Source organism: Lemur catta, chromosome 9, assembly GCF_020740605.2.
Source record: "Lemur catta isolate mLemCat1 chromosome 9, mLemCat1.pri, whole genome shotgun sequence".
Taxonomy (NCBI): Eukaryota; Metazoa; Chordata; class Mammalia; order Primates; family Lemuridae; genus Lemur; species Lemur catta.
Window position 1 is genome coordinate 58,142,371 of NC_059136.1, and position 22,044 is coordinate 58,164,414.

Genomic DNA, 22,044 nt, shown 5'->3' on the forward strand with positions numbered 1-22,044 from the left:
TGTTACAGTAGATATTGTTGAACATTTCTATATTTCTCACACACACACATACATATATATATATAAACATATATATCTGTAGGATAAATTCCTAAAAGTAGAATTCTTGAGTCACAGTTCATGTGCTTTTTAAATTTTGCTAGATATTGCCAAATTGTCTTTCATAGGAGTTGTAACAATTTATATAATACTCCCATCAACATGTATGAAATTGCCTTTTTTTACCATACCATCACCAACACAGTATGTATTACTTTTGCTAACCAGAAAGGTTTTAAAATGGTATTTATTATTTTGACTGAAGTTGAACATTTTTCATATGTTTAAGAACTATTTTACATTATTTCCTGTGAACCTGCTATCCTTAGAAGGAGGAAAAGTAGGATTGGAGGAGGCAGATGATGAGTTCAGTTTGGGGTGCTCCCTAGGTGAGTGCCCCAGTGTGTACTACAGTGTCTGGCACGTAGTATGTGTTCAATGAACATTTGTTAAATGAGTGAATATAGAGCCCAAGGTACTCTTGAAGGCTGAGATAAGACTACATTGGGTTCCAATTTCTCCACATCCTTGCTTACACAAATTTTTTTGTGTTGAAAATGTGAATTATGTCTCAGTAAAAAATTTAAAACTACATTAGGATATATTGTACATTGCAATACACATGTCCAAAAGAGTTGAAATACAGCTCCCGAGCCCAGGAGAGAGATCAACCACATGTAAAAAAAATTTGAGAAGCTTTACACTTTAGGGGAGAGTTGAAGCTGTGGGAATGGACGAGATGATCATGAGAGAGAGAGTAATGTATAATGAGAAGAACTAAGTTATCAAGCTTTACAGTAAAGGCAGAGAATAGGAGCCAGAAGAGAAGACCAAGGAGTAATCTGAGAGATGGTAGATGCAGCTACAGGAAAGAGTGGTGTCATGGAAGCCAAAGGAAGAAAGAATTTTAAGAGGATGTTAAATGTTGTAAAGTAGTCAAGATAATAGCAGTAAGCGTTCATTGTGGTTTTTTTTTTTTTTTTTTTGAGACAGAGTCTCACTCTGTTCCCCGGGCTAGAGTGCCGTGGAGTCAGCCTAGCTCACAGCAACCTCAAACTCCTGGGCTTAAGCGATCCTACTGCCTCAGCCTCCTGAGTAGCTGGGACTACAGGCATGCACCACCATGCCCGGCTAATTTTTTTGTATATATTTTAGTTGTTTGGCTAATTTCTTTCTATTTTTAGTAGAGACGGGGTCTCGCTCTTGCTCAGGCTGGTCTCGAACTCCTGAGCTCAAACGATCCGCCTGCCTCGGCCTCCCAGAGTGCTAGGATTACAGGCGTGAGCTACTGTGCCCGGCCCTTTGTGTTTTATTAATGATGAAGTTATTGATAGGGTTACAAAGATAACTTTCAAGAGTCAAAAGCCAGATGACAGTAGCTGGAAGAATATATTGAAAGTGAAGAGGAACTAATTGATATAGATCACTCTTCTTCTAAGTTTTAATTATGAGATGATTTTAGATTTATATGTAGTTGTAAGAAATGATGTAGAAAGGTCCCGTATGCCCTTCATTCAGTGTCCCCAGTGGTAATAGCTTGCATAACTATAGTACAGTATCAGATCCAGGAAAATGGCATTTATAAAAATCCATCTCTCATCATATTTTACCAGTTTTATATGCACTTGTGTGTGTATGTATAGTTTTATATAATTTGATCACAGGTGTACTTTTGTGACTATTACCACAGTTGATATACCAAACAGTTTCATCACAAGGATCTCTTGTGCCACTGTTTTATAGCCACAGCTATTTATTTCCCTCCCTTCCTATTCCTCTAGCCACTGGCAACTACTAATCTGTTCCCCATCTCTATAATTTTTTGGGTTTTTTTGGTATTATTTTGTAGAGATGGGGGTCTCACTATGTTGCTCAGTCTGGTCTCAAACTCCCGGCCTCATGCAATCCTCCCACCTCAGCCTTGCTACCATGCCTGTCCTCCATCTCTATAATTTTGGCATTTCAAGAATGTTATATAAATGGAATCATGAAGTATGCAACCTTTTGAGAGATTAGCTTTTTTTTTTTACTCAACATAATTCCCTTGACATTTATCCAAGTTGTTGCATGTATCCATAGTTTGTTCCTTTTATTGCTGAGTAGTATTAGATAGATTACTCTTTTTTAAAAATTGGATTTAAAAATTTGAAATGAGTGATAATAAAAATTAAAAGTAACTGGATTTAGGGGAGAGCATTTTTGTTAAAGTTATTTCTAAGTATTTTGTTCTTTTTGAAGCTATCGTGAATAGAAATGTTTTCTTAATTGCATTGTTGGACTGTTCATTGGTAGTGTATAGAAATTCAATTTTTTAAATATTTATCTTGTACCTTGTGACCTTAATGAACTTATTTAAGAGTTCTAGTAGTTTTTAAACAGAGTTCTTAGGATTTTCCATATACAAGAGCATATCATCTAAGAACAAAGACAGTTTTGAATTCTTTCTTCTTGATCATAATGTCTTTTACTTCCTATTCCTGCCTAATTACCTCAGTCAGCACCTCCAGTACAATGCTGAATAGAAGTGGTAAGAGCAAACACCCTCGTTTTGTTCCCAGTTTTAGGGTGAATTCAACCTTTTACCATTAAGTATGATGTTAGCTATTTTTCATAGATTCTCTATTATGTTAAGGAAGTTCTTTATTGAAGTTTTTAAATCATGAATGTGTGTTGGATTTTGTCAAATGGTTTTTCTGTATCTACTAAAATGATCATGTGGATTTTGTTCTTTATTGATATGGTGTATTGCATTAATTGATTTTTAGATGTTAAACCAATTTTATATTTCTGAGATAAGCCCCACTGGTTCATGGTATATAATCTTTTTAATATTTTCCTGGATTTAGTTTGCTAGCATTTTGTTGAGGATATTAGTTTCTATATGTATAAGGGATATTGGTCTGTACTTTTTTTTTTTAAAGATATTTTTGGCTTTAGTATAGGGCAATTCTGCTTCATAGAATACATTGGGAAGTATCCCATCCTTTTCTAATTTTGGAAGTATTGGGGAAGCACTGATGTTGGTTCTTCTGTAAGTATTTGATAGAATTTGTCAGTGAAGCCTTTTGGACCTAGGCTTTTCTTTGTGGGAAGATTCAGTTTAGTTCTTCTCTTTCTAATATCTTAAGGGTGAAGGTTAGGTTATTGATTTGAGATCTTTTTCTTTTCCAATATAGGCCTTTACAGCTATAAAATTGGGGCCTAAAAAAGAGGGAGTCAGATAGGAAAATGTAAAAAGATAATGTCCAAAGTCATTAGTGTAATTCCAGAGCCTTCCATTATCTCACCCCAAACTGATCTGTATAATTCCCTATGGATCTTACCTGTATTGAGGATTAAATATTATAATATGAATGATATCTAGCACAGTGTTTGGTATGTAGTATACAGTGTTCACTTAACTATTAATGTCTTCTTGCTCTAAGGGAATTGTTTATCTTTGCTGCCTTTTAAACAAGGATTTCCCTACATACCTTCATTTATTGCTCACTATTCTTCCTATCTAAAGAACCCCTCTAACACACACACACACACACACACACACACACACACACACACACACTCAGGTATGTACACAAAATATATTTCTACTAATTTTTCAGGAAAAATTTCATTTCTTTAATATAGGTTGAAGGAATGTCTCATGCTTACACTCCCGTATTTATTATCCATCCCAGTCATTTGGCATCTATAATATACTCTCTCAAATGGAGTCAACCAGAAGTTATTTTGAGAGTTGTCTTTCTATGCCTCATTTTCTCAACTCACTTCTTTAGGGCGGAACTGATGTTATGCTATTTTTCTGATTCTCTCACATTGTTCAGAAGTACTCCTAAGATTTGGTGCCATGTATACCAAAAGTAATCAAAATTTGTTTATCAATTAGATATCATCCCTATCATTTAGGTCAAGGCACATGTCAGAAAGCAAAATTATTCATTTAACATCTTTTACTGACATTTCTGAATGTCTGAAGCCCCAGCTGGATCAAAAGTATACTTACACAGAAGAACCCAAGGTAAGTATTTTGAGGACTGAATAAGCTGATTTCTCATTTAACTGATCAATGTTCCCTGATTTTAGAAAATTTTTATTGATTTATCATAGTATTTTTTTTTTCCTTGCCAAAGGATTTTTACACAAAAATTTCCTGTGTTTCTTTTGTAGTACCAAGGTGCTATATTCTTCATTGATTACTATTTTCAAAAATGATTGTGTTCTGGTTTTCGTTTGATGATACCTCAAACACAAAATAAGACCCTCTAGTATTTTTATAAACTTTTTAACACTTGATAAAAAATAGTATTTGATGTTATGCTTTGGAGGTCTAGAATTTTAAAATGGAAGGTATCTCCAGAATGCAGGTACTCTGATAACATGTATTAAACGTTCAGGTTTTAGATGAAAATTTCATATTCCCTAAGAATTATATGTTAGGTAGGAACCTTAGCAGTCCCAATACAGTCTAAATACTTAGCTATAATTTTGTGTGACTATTTATTTTATTTTAAGACAATAGTTTTCCTTTCTTCTAATTGGAATTTTTTCCCTGCTGAACAATGATTTTTTAGTTTGGAATTCTGATAGTTAAACATCATAAGAACATTAAATTCTCACCTCAGAATTTGTTTAGCAGGCAGATAAAGAGGGAAGTAGATAGACAGTATGACAAAGAATAAGAACCTCACTTAAACCCTAAATTATTCATACCACACTTATGATTATAAAGACAAAACAAATAGCAAAGAGTTAAAGTGAGTAGTAGATACTTTTTCATATTCTGGAGTCACTCTTGTGCTTGGAGAAATAGTCAGCTTTCTGTGTTTCAAAAATTGTATTAGGGTTGCCAGCATTGTTGGCAGAGAAGCCCATAAACAGCAAAGTTTTATGAGAACTTACACTGCCAGTTACACTGTGGAGGCCATGACCTGTACAGGGCAGACTGTCCAAAGAGGGACCCCCTAAGAACAGTTAATGAGCAGCACTGAGAGGCCTTGAAGATAGTTCTTTTTATAACTCTCTTGTAGCTATAATAGCAGCACCTCAAGGCTAAAATAACAGTAAATATGTAGGAAAGAGGCCACCAACAAAGATTTGGAAGACTCCTAAAATTATGAAAATAATTGAGGTTGGGAAGTTGCTTCAACTTTACGTTTGAAATCAGATTGGTTAATAACAAAATGAATTCTGCTGCTATAGTTGGGCTCCATAAATGAATCTTATAGGACAGATGCAAACATATTGCATTAATTACAAATATGATACAAAAATAAAATAGTCTAGTGGGAAAATGACAGCCTGGCAGAATTTATGAAGCCCTCTTATGCAATGCCATAAAAAATCACAATGTATTTGGGTGGATAATGGACTTCTGTTTTGTTATCTAGGTTAAAACCATGTTAGATGTTGGAACTTTGGTAGGATTTGACATGGAAAACTTGTTGCAATCTTTGTATGTAGAAAGTAGAGCTGGATTCTTCTTTACTAAATTCTGTGAGCGTTCAGGGAACAAGGTAAAAAAATTATTTAAAATCTAATTTTATAATTTTACTTCATTTAAAAATAAGAAGTGTTGAAATAATTCAGTGCTCAAAAAATTATATTTGATGTTAAAATTCCCATCTCTGGCAAGAAAATTTATACTTAATATTTAGTAAAAATTTAAATATCTTAATTATAATTCTCTTTGGTTCATTAACCTACTGAAATTACAAAGAAAAGTAAAATAGAGATAGACAAGGATTAACTTCCATGACTAACAATAGCTTATTTTCATATAATTGTATTTCAGTATAATATATTTTAGATTGAGAGTTGATTTCTATCAGTCCTTTAATTTTTTAATAATTCTAACAATTACAAGTTACAATATATAATAGCAAAATTATTTTCTGTTTTTCAGTTTTTTTTCTTTAAAGAAATGGAGTCTCACTCTGGCAGTCACACAGGCTGCTGGAGTGCAGTGATCGTAGTTAACTGTAACCTTGAACCCCTGGGCTCAAGTGATACTCCCACCTCAGCCTCCTATCAAATATTCTTTTTTAATCACAAAAAGTCTTTATTTTGCTCAAATGTAAAGTATTTAAATGTAAAGTATTTAACATTATTAGAATAATGTTTGGTTCTGCTATGATACACATTTGCCTATATATATCAAAATACCTTCAGATTTTGTTTTCATACCAAAAATATGTGGTTACTCTTTAACCATTAACTATTAATAGAATGCTTACTACTTTAATGGACAATTATGTGAGGGGCATACATGCAAAAATATAATGTTCTAGCAACAATACCAATAAATATTTTGTATATTGCCAGTTTGTGGTAGAAGATTAAAACCATCTTTAATTCAGCCTGATTTATGGTAACAGCAAGGAGCTAAACAGTTATTTGTATTTGAAATTAGAAATTTGTAGAGCTTTAATAATTGGGTGGTAATAATTTATATACTTTTTCCATCTGCAGTTGTGGAAGAACAGTGTGTACTTTTGGTTTGACCTACAAGCTTATCATCAGCTTTTCTATCAGGAAACACTTCAGCCTTTTAAAGTATGCAAGCAAGCACAAGTAAGTAGTAAATAATGTTGGTTCAGTGTGAAGCTCTGAGTACACAGAGAAATAAAAATTGTGTCTAGTCCCAAACAAGAGAAATCTGGGACTGCAGGCAAAAGGCAGCAGTTAAATTGTTGCCATGGGATTACTTTATTTAAATGTCAACAGAATATTATTTTATAATCTGATTTGTGGGTTTTCAGTTTTATCTGTTTTATTTGGTTTGCTTTATTTTCTCTTTGCTGCCAACTACTTGTTCTTCCAATAAAGAACATCTCATCTTTTTTTCTAATTTATACCTTTTTGGTTTGGTTGTGAGTGTTTTAAAAGAGAACCCCGAGAGTGGACTTGTAATGAATCATTGAAGTGATTGGGAGTGGAGACATTGACCAGTGTCGTTCTCTGAGCTTCCTGCAGACATCCCCTGGTGAGCATACTAGGCTGTTGGCCTGTTTAAAGAGCAGGAAAGGATGTTGACTGACTCTCTGTGGTGCAGGCCTCACGTTGTTGCCTGGGCTCTGTGCTGCACACCATATAAGATAGACACTCAGTGGAGGAAAGAATGTTTCAAAACCACTTTGAAGCAAAATAGAGGAGCGTGGAATAAAAAATAGAGAAGGAAGAACAGAGGATTCCTACAAGGGAGAGGAGGGGGAGAGAGTAGCCTCTTTTAGGGGGAGGAAGGAAAGAGTATAGAATTATGACTCAAGCTGACTTTTCAGTTTTTTATTCTTAGGCTCTTCTGATGTTTTCTAGAGAGATCTCCAAGCCTAGAAAGCTGATAATCTGTATCTGTTGCCACTTAAGTGATTTTATAATCCAGAATAACCCCATTCCTGAGGACCTCCCCCTGAACAATGCTAAAAAAACTAGCTTCACCATTTTATTTATTATCTTATAATCTTCTTCAGGATATCAGAGCATACTGGTGGATGTTTTGTATTACTTCCACCACATTCTGGCATTAATAACTATGCTTTGTAAATCAGCTGACAGAACTTTGTACTTTTTACTGTGAGAATAAGGGCTTCAGCTCCTACATAGCCCAGATCTGTCTCCGTGGAATCATGAAATTATATCTCTAATTCAACAGTGCTATTTTCTGAGACCACACAGTTGACTGTTCTGCTTGTTAATCCTTTACCTGGAATTCTCTATTTATCCGCGGTCTCCTAACCTATTGCCCCTGTCTGCTAAAAGTACCATCCATTATTTTTATTATGTTTTCACTACTACAAAGAGTACTCCTTCAGAAATCTTCAGCTGCTCAATTAAGTGGGGTTTTTTTGTTAATAATCACCATATTTCCATGTGCTCGTAAAAAAGGAAATTCTATTTGTGCTTGGTAGACTTTTAAATTCTTAGTAATAGTATCATTCAACTAGCAATAAATTGTTATAAAACAGGACACAGATTTGGTTATTCAGAGTTGGATTACTCTGTTTTGGGATTATCAAAACCTATAAACTTTTTATGCTTTTCTAGGTACTCTTTTGAGGAATCAAAGCAGGGTCAGAGAAGGAGAACAATGGAGACATTTGCTTTCAGGGATCAACAGGGAGAAATAAAAGGAGCAAATCCATGTGATTTTTTTAGGTGTATTTGCTTCTTACATCTATGGTTACTTTCTTTTACTTTTTGGTTAGAGAAGCAATTGCCTGAATTGGTTTAGGTTTTAATTATTCAAGGTTTCTGTGCCTTCAGATACAAGAATTGCCTGTAATACCATAATCCTATTGATTTATTTCAAAGTGTGAAATACCATTTATTTCTTTATAATAGAAATATTATATTGCTTTATTCAAGGGTGCATTTACAATATAGATCTTTGGATTGATAATGCCAATGGCAGAATATAATCAACTGGCATTATGTTAAAGTTGCTATGAACTTGATTTTATATTTTAATATATCCGCCAAGTTGCATGCTAGGAGACTAAGAGTTGATTTCAGGGGACTGACATGATACTGTATACAAATACACTGAAGTTTTATTGCCCCATGAAATACTGTAGAAATATCTGTAGGCAAACTAGGTGTAGGAGTAGGGATGTTAGTAACAGTGATTATGTGTTACTAAAGAGTCCAAGAGTTTGAACTCCTATCTTGGGCACATCCTGAAGATTTCATTGCATGGCTTCAAGATAGAATAGCACACAGTTAGAAACCAATTTAAATGGTCTTGGCAAGGAGAAAGGGAATCACCACCATAGGGTAGAGACAAAATCTTTGACGTTAACATTAGCTTGTCAGGGGACCATATCTCATTGCTAAGATTTGGAAACTAGATTGTTACCAAAGATAGTTCTACAGCTTTTTTGACATTACATACTTGCTTCAGTGAAAGTACTACAACAGAATCAAACAGACCTGGGTACCACTGCCTGGTAACTTGTGAAATCTTTCAAACAAACTGTATCCCAACAAAAACTATGCATTTAGAATCTACCACTCTGTATAGCACACATATTGAGATTTAAATTAAATGAACATGTATGATACATAAATATAATTATATACATGTTTACAAATATATACATACAAAATTTAATAAAAAATGGGAAAGAGGAAGAGAGAAAAAATAGTAAAAATTAGAATCTAGGAGAAGAATTATATGGAAAATGTAAGAATTAGCAAGTGAAGAGGTAGGTAAGAATGAAATGGAAATGAGGAATAAGAGAATTGCTAGGTAAATTCACAGCACTTTTACCAGAAAGTACTATGTAATATAATGATGTTCTTGCAGCTGTGTGAGATTTTTGCCTTATTGAATTGGACATCAGGGCAACACTATTATTTTAGTGTATCACCTAGATCAGAGGCTATATGACATAGAAGGAAAAAAAATCACAGAACTTGGGAGTTGAAAGACATGCATTTGTCACATTCTACTAGTTACTAGCTGGGTAAACTTTGTCATGTCAGTCAGTTTTAATAAGCCTTGGTTTCATATTCTGTAAAATGTAGGTAGTGATAATGTTTTACATTTTATTTTCCTCTACTGATTTGGAAATTATACATTCTATTTCTATTTTTACCTTTATAATTTTAATATGCATACTGAAATTAGTAAAGTCTAAAATTAATCATTATCTTTATCCTCCTCTAAAACAATTCAAGGATCTTAGAACACTTTAATTTTGCCATACCTTGCCCATTTTACATATAATTTTTGTATAGTATTTATGTTAATTTTGTTTTATACCCTCCAAGTAGCCATCTTTTTTTAAGTACTGTCAATATTCATTTCAATTTATTCACAAACAAATTTTTTGCTTACTACTGCTTTTGCATCTCCTTCCTTTGGGAAGAATATCCTTTAGTAATTTTTTCATTAGAGTCTACTAGTGGTAAAATTATCTGAGCTTTTATTTGTCTAAAAATGTCTATTATATTCTCTTATTGATGATTTAGCTGAATATAGAACTCTAGGTTGACAGTTTTCTCTCAGCACTTTGAAGATATTGTTTTATTGTCTTCTGGCTTCTTTACTGTTACTGAAGAGTATGTTGTTGCTCCTTTGTAGGAAGATGCTTTTTCTCACTGTTTGTTTTTACAATCTTCTCTTTGATTTTGGTGTTCTGTATTTCACTTCAATGTGTCTCCTACAATTATCTTTCTTGGATTTAAGTTGCTTCTAGAATCTGAAGAATCATGCCTTTCATCAATTCTGGAAAATCCTCAGCTGTTATTTCTTTCAGTCTTTCTACTTCTCCATTTTCTGTATTCTATCATTCTGGATTCCCTGTCTGATCAACGTTGGTGCTTTTCAATATAGTTATATATTGCTTAATGACAGAAATACATTCTGAGAAATGTGTCATTAGGTGGCTTTGTCATTGTGTGAACATCATGGAGTGTACTTATGCAAATGTAGATAGTCTAGCCCACTACACACCTAGGTTATGTGGCATAACCTTTTGCTCCTGGCTACAAACCTGTACATCGTGTCACTGTGCTGAATACCATGGGCAGTTGGAACACAATGGCAAATATTTGTATACCTAAACAGAGAAAAGATACATGGTATAAAAGATTAAAAATGATACATATATATAGGACACTTGCCCTGAATGAAGTTTGCAAGACTGCAAGTTGCTCTGGGTAAGTCAGTCAGTGAGTGATGACTGAATATGAAGGCCAAGGACACTGCTGTACACTACTGTAGGCTGTGTAAATGCTATATACTTAGGCTACACTAAATTTATTAAAAATATTTTTCTTCAATAATTAACCTTAGCTTACTGTAACTTTTTTACTTTATAACTTATAATTTTTTAAAACTTTTAAATTCTTTTGTAATAACCCTTAGCCTCTTAGCCTAAACACAGACACATTACACAGCTGTACAAAAATATTTTTTCTTTATGTCTTTATTGTATAAGCTTTTTTCTATTTAAAAAATTTTTTTACTTTTTAAACTTTTGTTGAAAACTAAGACACAAACACACACATTAGCCTAGGCCTACACAGGGTCAGGATCATCAATATCACTGTCTTCCACCTCCACATCTTGACCCATCAGAAGGTTTTCAGGGGCAATAACATACATGAAGCTGTCATCTCCTATGATAACAATATCATCTTCTGGAATACCTCCTGAAAGACATTCCTGAGGCTGTTTTACAGTTAACTTTTTTATATAAGTAAAAGGAGTACACTCTAAAATAATGATAAAAAGTACAGCATAGTAAATATATAAACCAGTAACATAGTTGCTTGTTATTTTTGGCATAGTGTATATAATTGTATGTGCCATACTTCTGTATAACTGACAGTGCAGTAAGTTTGTTTGTACCAGCATCACTACAAACATGTGAATAAAGTGTGCACTACAATGTTATGACAGCAACAGTGTCACTAGGCAATAGGAATTTTTCAGTTTCATTACAGTCTTATGGGACCACCGTTGTTTATGCAGTCTGTCATTGAACAAAACATTTTTTTTATGCAGCCCATGACTATATCCTACATCTCTCTAACCTTTCCAGTGTTTTCATCTTTTAATTTCTGTGTTGTATGTTGTAAATTGAAATAAATCAGTTTCCTTTGATCTGCTTTTCCAGTTCACATATTATTTCTTCAGCATATTTTATTCTGCTATTTAACTCACCCATTCAGTTAAATCATTTTAGGAATTATGTTTTTTATAATTAAACATTATATTTGTGTTTTACAAATCTTCCTGGTGTTTTCCTTTTTGTATTTTTTTCTCATGTTTTTTATTTCCTCTTTTATGTCTTTAATTATTCTAAACATATAGTTTGTAGCTGTGTTATCTATTCTTGTAAAACAGTATTATCACAAACTTTGCGGCTTAAAACAACACACATTTATTATCTAATAGTTTATATGGGTCAGGATTCTGGGCACAGGTTTGCTGGGTCCTTTGCAAGATGTCAGCCAGGGCTGATTTCTTATCTGGGGCTCATCTGGGGAAGGATATGATTCAGTGTTCAGATGGTTGTTAGCAACATTCAGTTCCTGGCAAACTGCCAGACTGAGAGCCTCAGCTTTTTGCTGATTGGCAGCTACAGGCCACTCCCAGCCCTGTGCCATGTGGCCCAATCCATATGTCAGCTCACATTGTGGCAGCTTGCTTCCCCAAGCCAGCAAAGGGAGAGTTTCTTAGCAAGATAGGAATTACTATCTTATGATTGCATGTAATCACATACATATCATCACCACTGCTGTATTTCTTGGTTAGAAGCAAGCCACATGTTATGTCCACACCTGGGGGGAGATGATTATGAAAGGGCATGAATGCCAGGAGACCCTGTTTTCATGGGGGCCACCTAGAGTCTGGCTGCAATAGTATCCAATAATTCTATGATTTATAGTTCTTGGAAGAACTAAGTCTGCTGTTTATTAATTCTGCTGGCATAGTGCGTTCTTGTATGTTTTGTAATTTTGAATTATGAGCTCTTTAGTGGGGTTTTTATCCATGCCGCTTCTGCTAGGCACATTTCTCACCAAGATGAGAAATTAGCCAAGTGTAAACCTGAAAACCAAACCTATGTAATGATAAACTAACTCTATTGGATTCTCAGGAGATTTTTTTTTTTCTTTTTCAAATAGTCCAGGCTGATACAAGCAAGCTTTTTTCTTTCTCTTTTTTTTTTTTTTCGTCTCCCATGTTTGGTAGGTATAAAGAAGCTTGCTTTTCTGGTGCTTACTGTGGGTATTAAATAAGAAAACATGTAACTGCTTCTTGAAGAGACTTTTTTTGTTATTTTGGCAGTCTAGATTATTTGAAAACCCTTCCTCTATAAAATGCTTAGAAATACTGGATAAAATATAACAAATATCCTTTTAAATGCCTGACTGAGATAGTAAGGGAAATCACCAGGGACCAAAGTTAAGGAGTATCCTGAAAGCCAGGATGACAATCATGAGCTGACACTGGGACTGCCATGGAGTAAACCAAGGGTTTGGGTTATAGAGGGCATGGAGTACAGGATACATGACCCAGGACTCTCATGAGGTGAAAAAGTTACACTAAGACCCCCACATATGCCAAGGTACGTGAAGGGTTGTACACAAAGTGAAACTTGGAGTAGAAAAAAATATAATATGCATTTTAATTTGTAAAATATATATTTTTTCTACTCCACATTTCACTTTGTATATAACCCATAGTAAGCATATGAGGTATTTTATTCTAATTTTTTTTTTTTTTTTTGAGACAGGGTCTCACTTTGTTGCCCGGGCTAGAGTGAGTGCCATGGTGTCAGCCTAGCTCACAGCAACCTCAAACTCCTGGGCTTAAGCAATCCTACTGCCTCTTTCTCCCGAGTAGCTGGGACTACAGGCATGCGCCACCATGCCCGGCCAATTTTTTCTATATATATTTTTAGTTGTGCAGATAATTTTTATTTCTATTTTTAGTAAAGACGGGGTCTCGCTCAGGCTGGTCTTGATGTCTTGACCTCGAGTGATCCACCCCCTCCTCGGCCTCCCAGAGGGCTAGGATTACAAGCGTGAGCTACCGCGCCCGGCCTTTATTCTAATTTTTTATAGATAAAAGGAAACTAGATCTCTGAGACATTAATCTTGCCAAGGTTGCATAGCTAGGGACAAAACTAAGCTCAATCTCAAGATGCAGAACCTGACTTCAGTGCTATATATACTCTGCCTTCTCTACTATATGAAAGTTCTCATTGTCTACCTCATAGGATTGTTGTAAGGATTGCACAAGATAATGTAGGTGGCTCATACCTGTAATCCCAGCACTTTGGGTGGCCAAGACAGGAGGATTGCTTGAGGCCAGGAGTTTGAGATCAGCCTGGGCAACACAGCAAGACCCCATCTCTACAAAAAATTGTAATAAATTAGCTGGTGGTGCTGAGAATTAGCATGATGGTGCTTGCCTGTAATCCCAGCTACTCAGGTTGCTGAGGCAGGAGGATTGCTTGAGCCTAGGAGTTTGAGGTGGCAGTGAGCTATGGTGATGTCCATATATTGCACTCTAGCCCAGGCAACAGAGTAAGACCCTGTCTCACACACACACACACACACACACACACACACACACACACACACAATGTAGGTGAAATTATTTTGTAGTATAGAGCTCACCGGAATAAATAGCTATTAGGGTCAATACTTAAGTTGTCAATTACCTGGGTAATGGGGAAGGAGAATATAAACTTGAAGGAATTGAAGAAAGTAGAATGCAAGAGCATCAGCCCCTAAATCAACAGCTATTCACTCAACCACTACTGGTACTTATTCCAAGTTTCAAAATATAACTTAAATAAAAATATACTGCATAGAATCACAACCTTTAAAGAATATCTTTTACAATATTCACTTATTTACTAATTAACATCCACTGAGAGCCTGCTACGTGCCAAGTAATGTTCTGTAAATACAAAGATGATTAGGACAAAGTTCTTGTCTTAAAGAGCTCCCTCTGTGGTAGGAGAGAGACATAATTACTCAAGTACTTCAGTCATGTTTAAAAAAAAACAGCTAATAGCATCCTAACTGAAGATGAAATAAGTTCTTTCTTTACCAGCAGATAACAGTGGGTTATTGTTTTTTTATATAGTCATCAGCCTCTTTTCAAATACCTGTAGGAGTGAGGGAACTATTTCCCTTTTTCTCATTTTTGAGCCAAAAGCTGCTATCCTTTAGCTTACTTATGCCCTGTAAAGCAACACAGAATAAATCTCTTTTTTCTTGACAACGCTTCAAACAAAAAAATGATGCTGTCCTATTTTATTCATGTTAATAACTTCAGACTAAATCTCAGATCTTTCCAGTATCTTCAACCATAGCTAGATGAAATGCTGACATTTGGATGTCCCACTCCTGACATCTCCACCCCCAGTAATAAGACAGCTCGAAAACACTCTCTACCCTAATGCTCTAGAGAGAGACTCTTGTTTCTGTTTACATACATTCATACAAAGAAGGCACTTGATGGGTCCCATGGCAAATAAGTCAATCCAGGTGACTTCTCCTGTCTATTCAGGGTTTCTAATGCTATCATCAGCTTACCCTTGTGTTTGCCAAATTTCACAAGAGAGAAAGGACAAACCAAAGCTGAGTCAATAAATGTTACCAGACCTGTATGGATGTGCATTGGTGTTTTTAGGAAGCCATAAGTTGCGATATCATAGTAATGCAGAATTCATTAACACATTCGTTCAGCAATTGTTTATTGCTATGCTTATTCTCTCAGGCCCCAAGTCATTTCAGTTTCCTGTTAGGTGATCTTAGGCACAGTGTGGATCTAAATGATGTTCATACTAGCTTGTGCAGCGTTACCCTGCCTGAAGATTCTCCAGGTACATGAATGCATTCATCCCCTTTACAGTTTTATTACTGCAGAAACAGAAAATCAGTATAAACTGGATAGCAATTACAGCAGCAATTACAAGCACACATTTTGTCTAGCCTAAAGACTTTTCTTGCTATTTCCACACTCACCAGAGATCTACTATACACTAGGCTCTGATTGGTGCTGAGAACACACACACTGGTGACCAAAGCTTGTCCAGGCGCTGCCCCCCCTGACTTTCTATCAAGGTTCAAGAATGTGCTTTGTTTTGCCCACTTTTCCAGAGAACCCTAGAAAGATTGGGAAAGAAAAGACCGGAAGAAACCATATAGCCCTTTCCCCATAGAATTTGCATTGACTTGACAACGTTTTCCAATGAAGTCTGAGATAACTTTAGGTAACCAAAACCTTGGGTGTTACCAGATTCCTTTGAAAAAAACCTTGTTTTTCTTTTTTTTTTTAATAAGGATATTATGGGGGTACAAACATTTTGGTTACATGTTATGACTTTGCCTCACCCAAGCCAGGATTAGAGACGTGCCCTTCCCCCATACAATGCTCACTGCGTCCATTGGTTGTGAGTTTACACACCGCCAACCCCCAGTGAATATTACTTCCATGTGAGCACCTTAGTGTTGATCAGTAAGTGCCAATTTGATGGCGAGTACAGGTGGTGCTTATTCTTCCCATCTTGTGATACCTCACTTCGGAGGATGGGCTCAAGCTCTATCCAGGATAATATAAGAGGTGCTAGATCACCATTGTTTTTGTAATTGAGTAGTATTCCATTGTATACATATACCACATTTTATTAATCCACTCATGGATTGACGGGCTCTTGGGTTGTTTCCACATCCTTGCAATAGTGAATTGTACTGCCATAAACATTCGAGTGCAAATGTCTTTATTATAGAATGTCTAAACTTTTTATGGCATAAGAGGGGCAAGTGTTGAAGATTTTTCTCTAATAATCAGCTTAGTTTTTCCTTTGCTCACTGTCATCCATTACCTTAATTGTTTAGCTTCTCTCCTGGCATTTATAGGACCTAAATACTTCAGGGTGGTCCTGACATTTTCATTAAAGTGCCATGATCTGAGTACTCCTTCTCTAGACTGATGGTGTATTTTCAGGTGCACTAGCAGAGCTCATTATTTCTTTACTCAGCAGCGGCATTAAGAATCAAGCTATGTCTCCTAAAAGATGAATGGGCATGGATAAGGGGCAAGGTGGGTGGTGATTGAATGTGGAAAATCACGTCCCTCCTTAAAGCTTTATAGTAAATTTTGGTGTCTTTGTAATTAGGTTGTTTCTTAAGTGCTGGGCAATTACTATTAAGGCTTTGTTACATTATTTGTTTTTGTTACCAGAGAGATGGTGTCCCAAGTAGCAGTCAGGCTTGGATTCCTGAGCACTATGAATCATGAGCGCAGATGAGAATCAGCAGGGTTCTCATCTTGCATCCCATTTTGTTGTGTTTGCTCGTGAAGTGGATTCGGGAAGAACACATACAGCAGCCAGCTTTCTGGCTTACAGTTATCCGTTCATTTCCCCTATTCCTGATGTTTTTACCAGTTACCCACACTCAGTCTTAAGATTTTTGAATACTGTAGGATTATGGACCAAAAAAGGATCTCCAAAGATACTCTTTTAATTTTTTTATTTACAGAAAGGCCAATACCTGAACTTCTCTGAACCATAATTATCATTATACCTGACATTTATTTAATGTTTACTATCTGTTACATTCTGTGATAATAACTTTATATGGATAATTGTATTTAATTCTTGACAATCCTAAGAGGTAGATATTGTTATTATCCCTTTCTGATAGATTTAGAGAAGATGAATACTTCCCTAAGGTCACCCATTTAACAATTGGTAAACTTAAAATTAGTACCAAATATTCTGACTCTTTAACTTCTAAGCCATTGCTTTCTTTCTTTCTTTTTTTTTTTATATTTTTTATTTTTTATTTCAGCTCTTCATGGGGGTACAAAAACTCAGGTTATGTACATTGTCCGTGTCCTGCCCATCCCCCTGAGTCAGAGCCTCAGGCGTGTCCATTCTCCAGACAGTGCGCCTGGCATTCACCATGTAGTCATACCTCCATCCTCTCCCCCCCCATTGCTTTCTTATTATTGTCTCTAGAAAAAGGAGTATCTGTTTATCACCTAGTTAAATCTTTCGCTTTAATATCTTAAAATATCTTTATGAACATTAAAGGTCAAATTTCACCCTTAATATTTTTTCCCACTAGACTGTTAGGTCCACAAAGACAGTCTACTTTGTTTACCATGTATGTTCAGGAAGGGAGGTGGCATATAAAAGCTGCTCTGATAGTTGTTGAATAAATGAACTAACTCATTGGCCTGCTTATATTTTAAACAACATATTATAAACCTAATTACAAATAGCCATTGATTATTTGGATATGATTGCCAGCCAAGTATGGTTTTTTAAAATTTTTTATGTGAAAATAGCTTAAAGAGCCACCATATACCATCACCCAGCTTCAACAATTATCAACATTCTGTCTTTCCAGTTTGTTCCAATTTGCTCTAAATAAAAAGCTTGTAATAAATTGCACTGGAGCAACAGTGAAATCTCCCTGTCCTCCCCTACTTCACTCAAAATACCTAAAAATAAAGTTACTTGTTGAAGCTTAGATTATGAAATCAATGTGTAATAATCTAAAACAGATATGAGCAGTTATCTAGAGACAGAAGGGCTTCACAGGCCTGAAAGATTTCTAATGAAGATACCAGCACATGTAAAGAAAGAATGTTCCAGTCAAGAAGAGACTGCTGCTCAGCCCTGGCATCCCAGAAAAGAAAGTGTCACAGAGACAGACCTTGACCACCCAGACCTTGAAGTGCTATCCCAAGCTGTCCACTCCTATGAGCATCTGGTCAGCTTGATAGATCTTGATGGAGACAACATTCGTGGGGATCATACACTTAACTTCCCTTATTCTGACTCCAGGAAACCTGCTACATGTAAGCTTGCTGTCCAAGGTGGCGTGCTGGTAAACATGAACATACAGCCTTAATGATAGTGATTTTCTCATTGTGAAATAAGCACTTGATTCCCTGGTTTCATGTATCAGTCTTTTGTGCTTTGTTAGCATGGGTTAGCATCCCTGTGAGACAGGGTTGGCTTTTTTTTTCAAGCCAGAAGTGTTAACATGCTCATGCTTTTTTCATCGAATTATTCTTTTGTTCACTGATTTCTAAGACATTATTTATTAAAGGGTAAATAATTCCATTAGTTTAAGTACATATCTTGCTTTTTTCAGTTAAAGGTTTCTTTAAAAAAATGAATCCAAAAATTGATAAAATAAAATTTTTATTTCTTCCTTAGGTTGCCTTAAACTGCTTAGTAATAACTCATTTTTGTATTTGCTTATTTTATTTCATCATGTACTTAATCAATTTTGCTTAAAATGTCTTAAGCAATGACCCAAATCCATCTTAAAAACCTAGTCTCTTTTGTCCCTTGAGTTTATGGTTTGTTTTTAGCTTTACTTAACATGTTCTGTTTTCCACTTCTGATTTTTCATTCTGTCCAAAATGATTTAAGTTTGTTTTATTCTTTTATCCTATTGGCATTTTCTTAGGTTCTCTTTTGCTTTGAGTTCTTCTTAGTAGAGTCTGAGAAATTGCCAGAAATTCTTGGTTTGATTGTCATCATTACCGTTTTTTGTACAGCTCCATCTTATATTGATCTCTGCAGTAGTTTGCCTCTCAGTATCAGGATATTGCAATCCCTAGATCTGATCTTTAAGATTCCTAATTGAAAAACCGAAGGTCCTTCACATGAAACTCCATTTGTGGAAAGCCCCATCTGTAATTTATTCCCTCTCGGCATAGCTCCTCAGTAATGTTTTTGAGCTCCTAGTGGGATATGAGAGGTCATTAAAAATCATCATTTTTTCCTCCTTTTACAGGAAAAAAAAAGGTTGAATTGCTTGAACTTGCTTGTTATTTTCTTTTTCTGCCTCGTATGAACTCATATAATAGTGTTCTATGCCCACTAGAGCTGTGAATGGTTATGAAAACAGACTTCTCTTTCTGCTGAAGTAAATATTTCATGATTTCTGAAGTATCCTGTATCAGGACATTTATATTCCTTTTGTAAATACCTCCAGGGACTTTTTTTTTTTTTTTTTTTTTTTGGTCTTTAGCTTTTTTGGAGCACAGTTCATCTCATTGTTTTATATAAATTCCAAGGGTAGAGTTATTGAGCCCAGTTGAGAAGATCCCATGTCACTTTGCCATTTGCCTTCAAGTATAGCAATATGTTTTTTTGTTGTTGTTACAGTTTAGTGGACATCTGTTCTGTTGTGTTTAAGATTATCTGTGAAGTGATTTTAGTCTCTTTGGGGTCCAGACAGTGAATTAAGATCCATTAGTAGCAATTTTATTTCTCATAATGCTTTAATGTTTCTTCTTCAAAGCTGCTTCCTTGTACTTTCTCATGAGGACAAGTTAACAAGTTTTCCCCTACTAAACTCTTTCTTCTGATTAATTTGTCATACTGAAGTTAAATTTGACATTTGAGCTTAGTTTTGCCCTTTTCTAAATAAAGACTATTAAGAATATAAACAAACAATTTTAAAGAAAAGCTTATTGACCGTTTTCTTGTGGTTCAGCTTTATTCTAATTTAACTATTAAAAGGGACTTTTCTGTATCTATATTTTTAAGAATGAATGTCAGTTAAACAGAGTATGTAAGTAAACTGTGTTATAAATTGGTGTATTCTGGTGTGAACTGGTATATTTTGGTATTTGGCTTTGCCTCTAGCAAATATTTGAATTAGCTGGTGTCATTTGCTTTTTGCCTACTTTATTTCTCTTTCTTTAGTGATCATGATAGGAAAAGAGAAGTATATTTGCGTTATAATCAGTGGTGTGATGATAAATGTTTAACAACCAGCTCTCCAGGGGAAAAAAGCAGCCCTGATTTGTGGCATTTCTGATCTCTGGGTATAAATACACTCACTATGATTTCAAGCTGCCAGCATGACATCACTGAATGCAGAGTTGGGAAGAGTTGTGCAGTAGCACACCATGGTATAGTATTTCCACCATACAGGAACAACAGAGGTAAATAACCTCAACAGCATGGATAATAGTAAAACAGTAAAATAATTAGGAAATAATGAGTTTTGAGTAGTTACTATCTTTGTTTTTAATATCATTTCTTCAATTGTAAGTTCATGTAATTTAATTTTTAGTAATGACTAAATTTTTAATATGACTAAAATAATGTTGATTTCTTTAACAACTGACTCACAGAATCCCTGTAAATTTATGAATTGGCTCTTGCAAGCTGATATAACCTGGCCCCAGTATACCATTGCTTATAATGGAGGAAGAGAATGACAAGAGAATTATCACTCTGGTCCTCTCCATTTTAAGTTCCTCTAATGTGACAGCTGGATACCCTGACCCTTCACCTTTAAAATTTTCTCTCACCCTTTGGAGACTGCTTGTGAACCACTTGCTTACACCTACCAAAGAAAACGTATCACCTTTCCTCCAGAATCACCAGCTCTTGCACAGTTTACTATGGACTTAAAGAAGGAGCTCCTTATGAAAGCTTTGTATAAGGCCTTTTTTCCTGTAAGTTCCTTGTGAAAAAGCTTTGTATCTTTCAGTAGCTGAAAGTTTTTTTCTTTTTTCTTTAGAATATATGAAATAGTGTCATGGGGTTTGTGGGATATCTCTTCTTCCCAGAGGGCTGGCTAGGTCTTCACTGATACCACCCTGTCAGTCCATCTGGCAGGACCCTAATGCTACCTGCCCATAAGTAGAAGGGAATAGCAGCAGTAGACAGCTTATATGTTTCCTATACTGTTTTGGTGGGAATCTTGGAAAATTATTAGAAGAATGTGAAATATACATATTAAAATGCCTTCTGCTGCCTTACTAATTAAGTGATTAGAATTCTGTCTTTTACTGTTGTAGTCGAGTAACGAGTTTAAGAAAAATGGACTTGTCAGTGATACCAAATGCTGAAGCATGAATGTTTTCTCCTAATCTCTGGAGTACTTTAATAAGTTATGTTGAAAAACTACTTTTTAAATTTCGCTAACTTTAGTTAACCTGGTGGTATGTTCTGCAAGATGTCCTATAAGCTAGTATTAAGATCTCATAGCATATAGTTTTTGACACATCTTATCTTTAGTGTACTGAGGGACTCATTTTAAATCAGACAGTTCCAAAAAGTTTTACATTTCTCTTTCTTACTTCCAATCCTGGCCTGGTGGTGACAGCAGAACATCATGCAATCAGTGTTACCATGCAATCATAGAAAGATTCATACACATGATCATTAAAATAAATACATCAAAACAAAGTATGTGAAACTGTTCCATTAACATAACTAACAGCTGAAATGTAACATAACAAATCAACACATGTGCTACAACATTTGGTATTATTCTTGACTTTGCTTTATAAGGCTACAGAGAAATTGTTCTTGTTTTCATTGGAACAAAGATGAGTGTCAAGCTGTAGCTCATCAAATGGCCCCTACTTATGGAAAAGAGGCCTTCCCCAAAGATTGTGCTCACATTTGGCACACCAAGAATACTTTTCTAGGTGCTTCTACAGAATGATAATTGGAGTCTAACCCCATAGCTCTCATCATTTAGTCT

The 22,044-nt window shown here is 35.3% G+C and overlaps 1 protein-coding gene across 1 annotated transcript in view; it reads left to right on the forward strand.

The window, feature by feature from the left end:
• Positions 1-22,044, forward strand: part of RGS22 (regulator of G protein signaling 22) — a 110,223-nt gene that overhangs the window by 48,529 nt on the left and 39,650 nt on the right. The window contains exons 12-14 of the mRNA XM_045560401.1: positions 3,946-4,057; positions 5,427-5,552; positions 6,508-6,609. Of these exons, the coding sequence (XP_045416357.1) occupies positions 3,946-4,057; positions 5,427-5,552; positions 6,508-6,609 (340 nt within the window). The remainder of the gene's footprint in view (positions 1-3,945; positions 4,058-5,426; positions 5,553-6,507; positions 6,610-22,044) is intronic.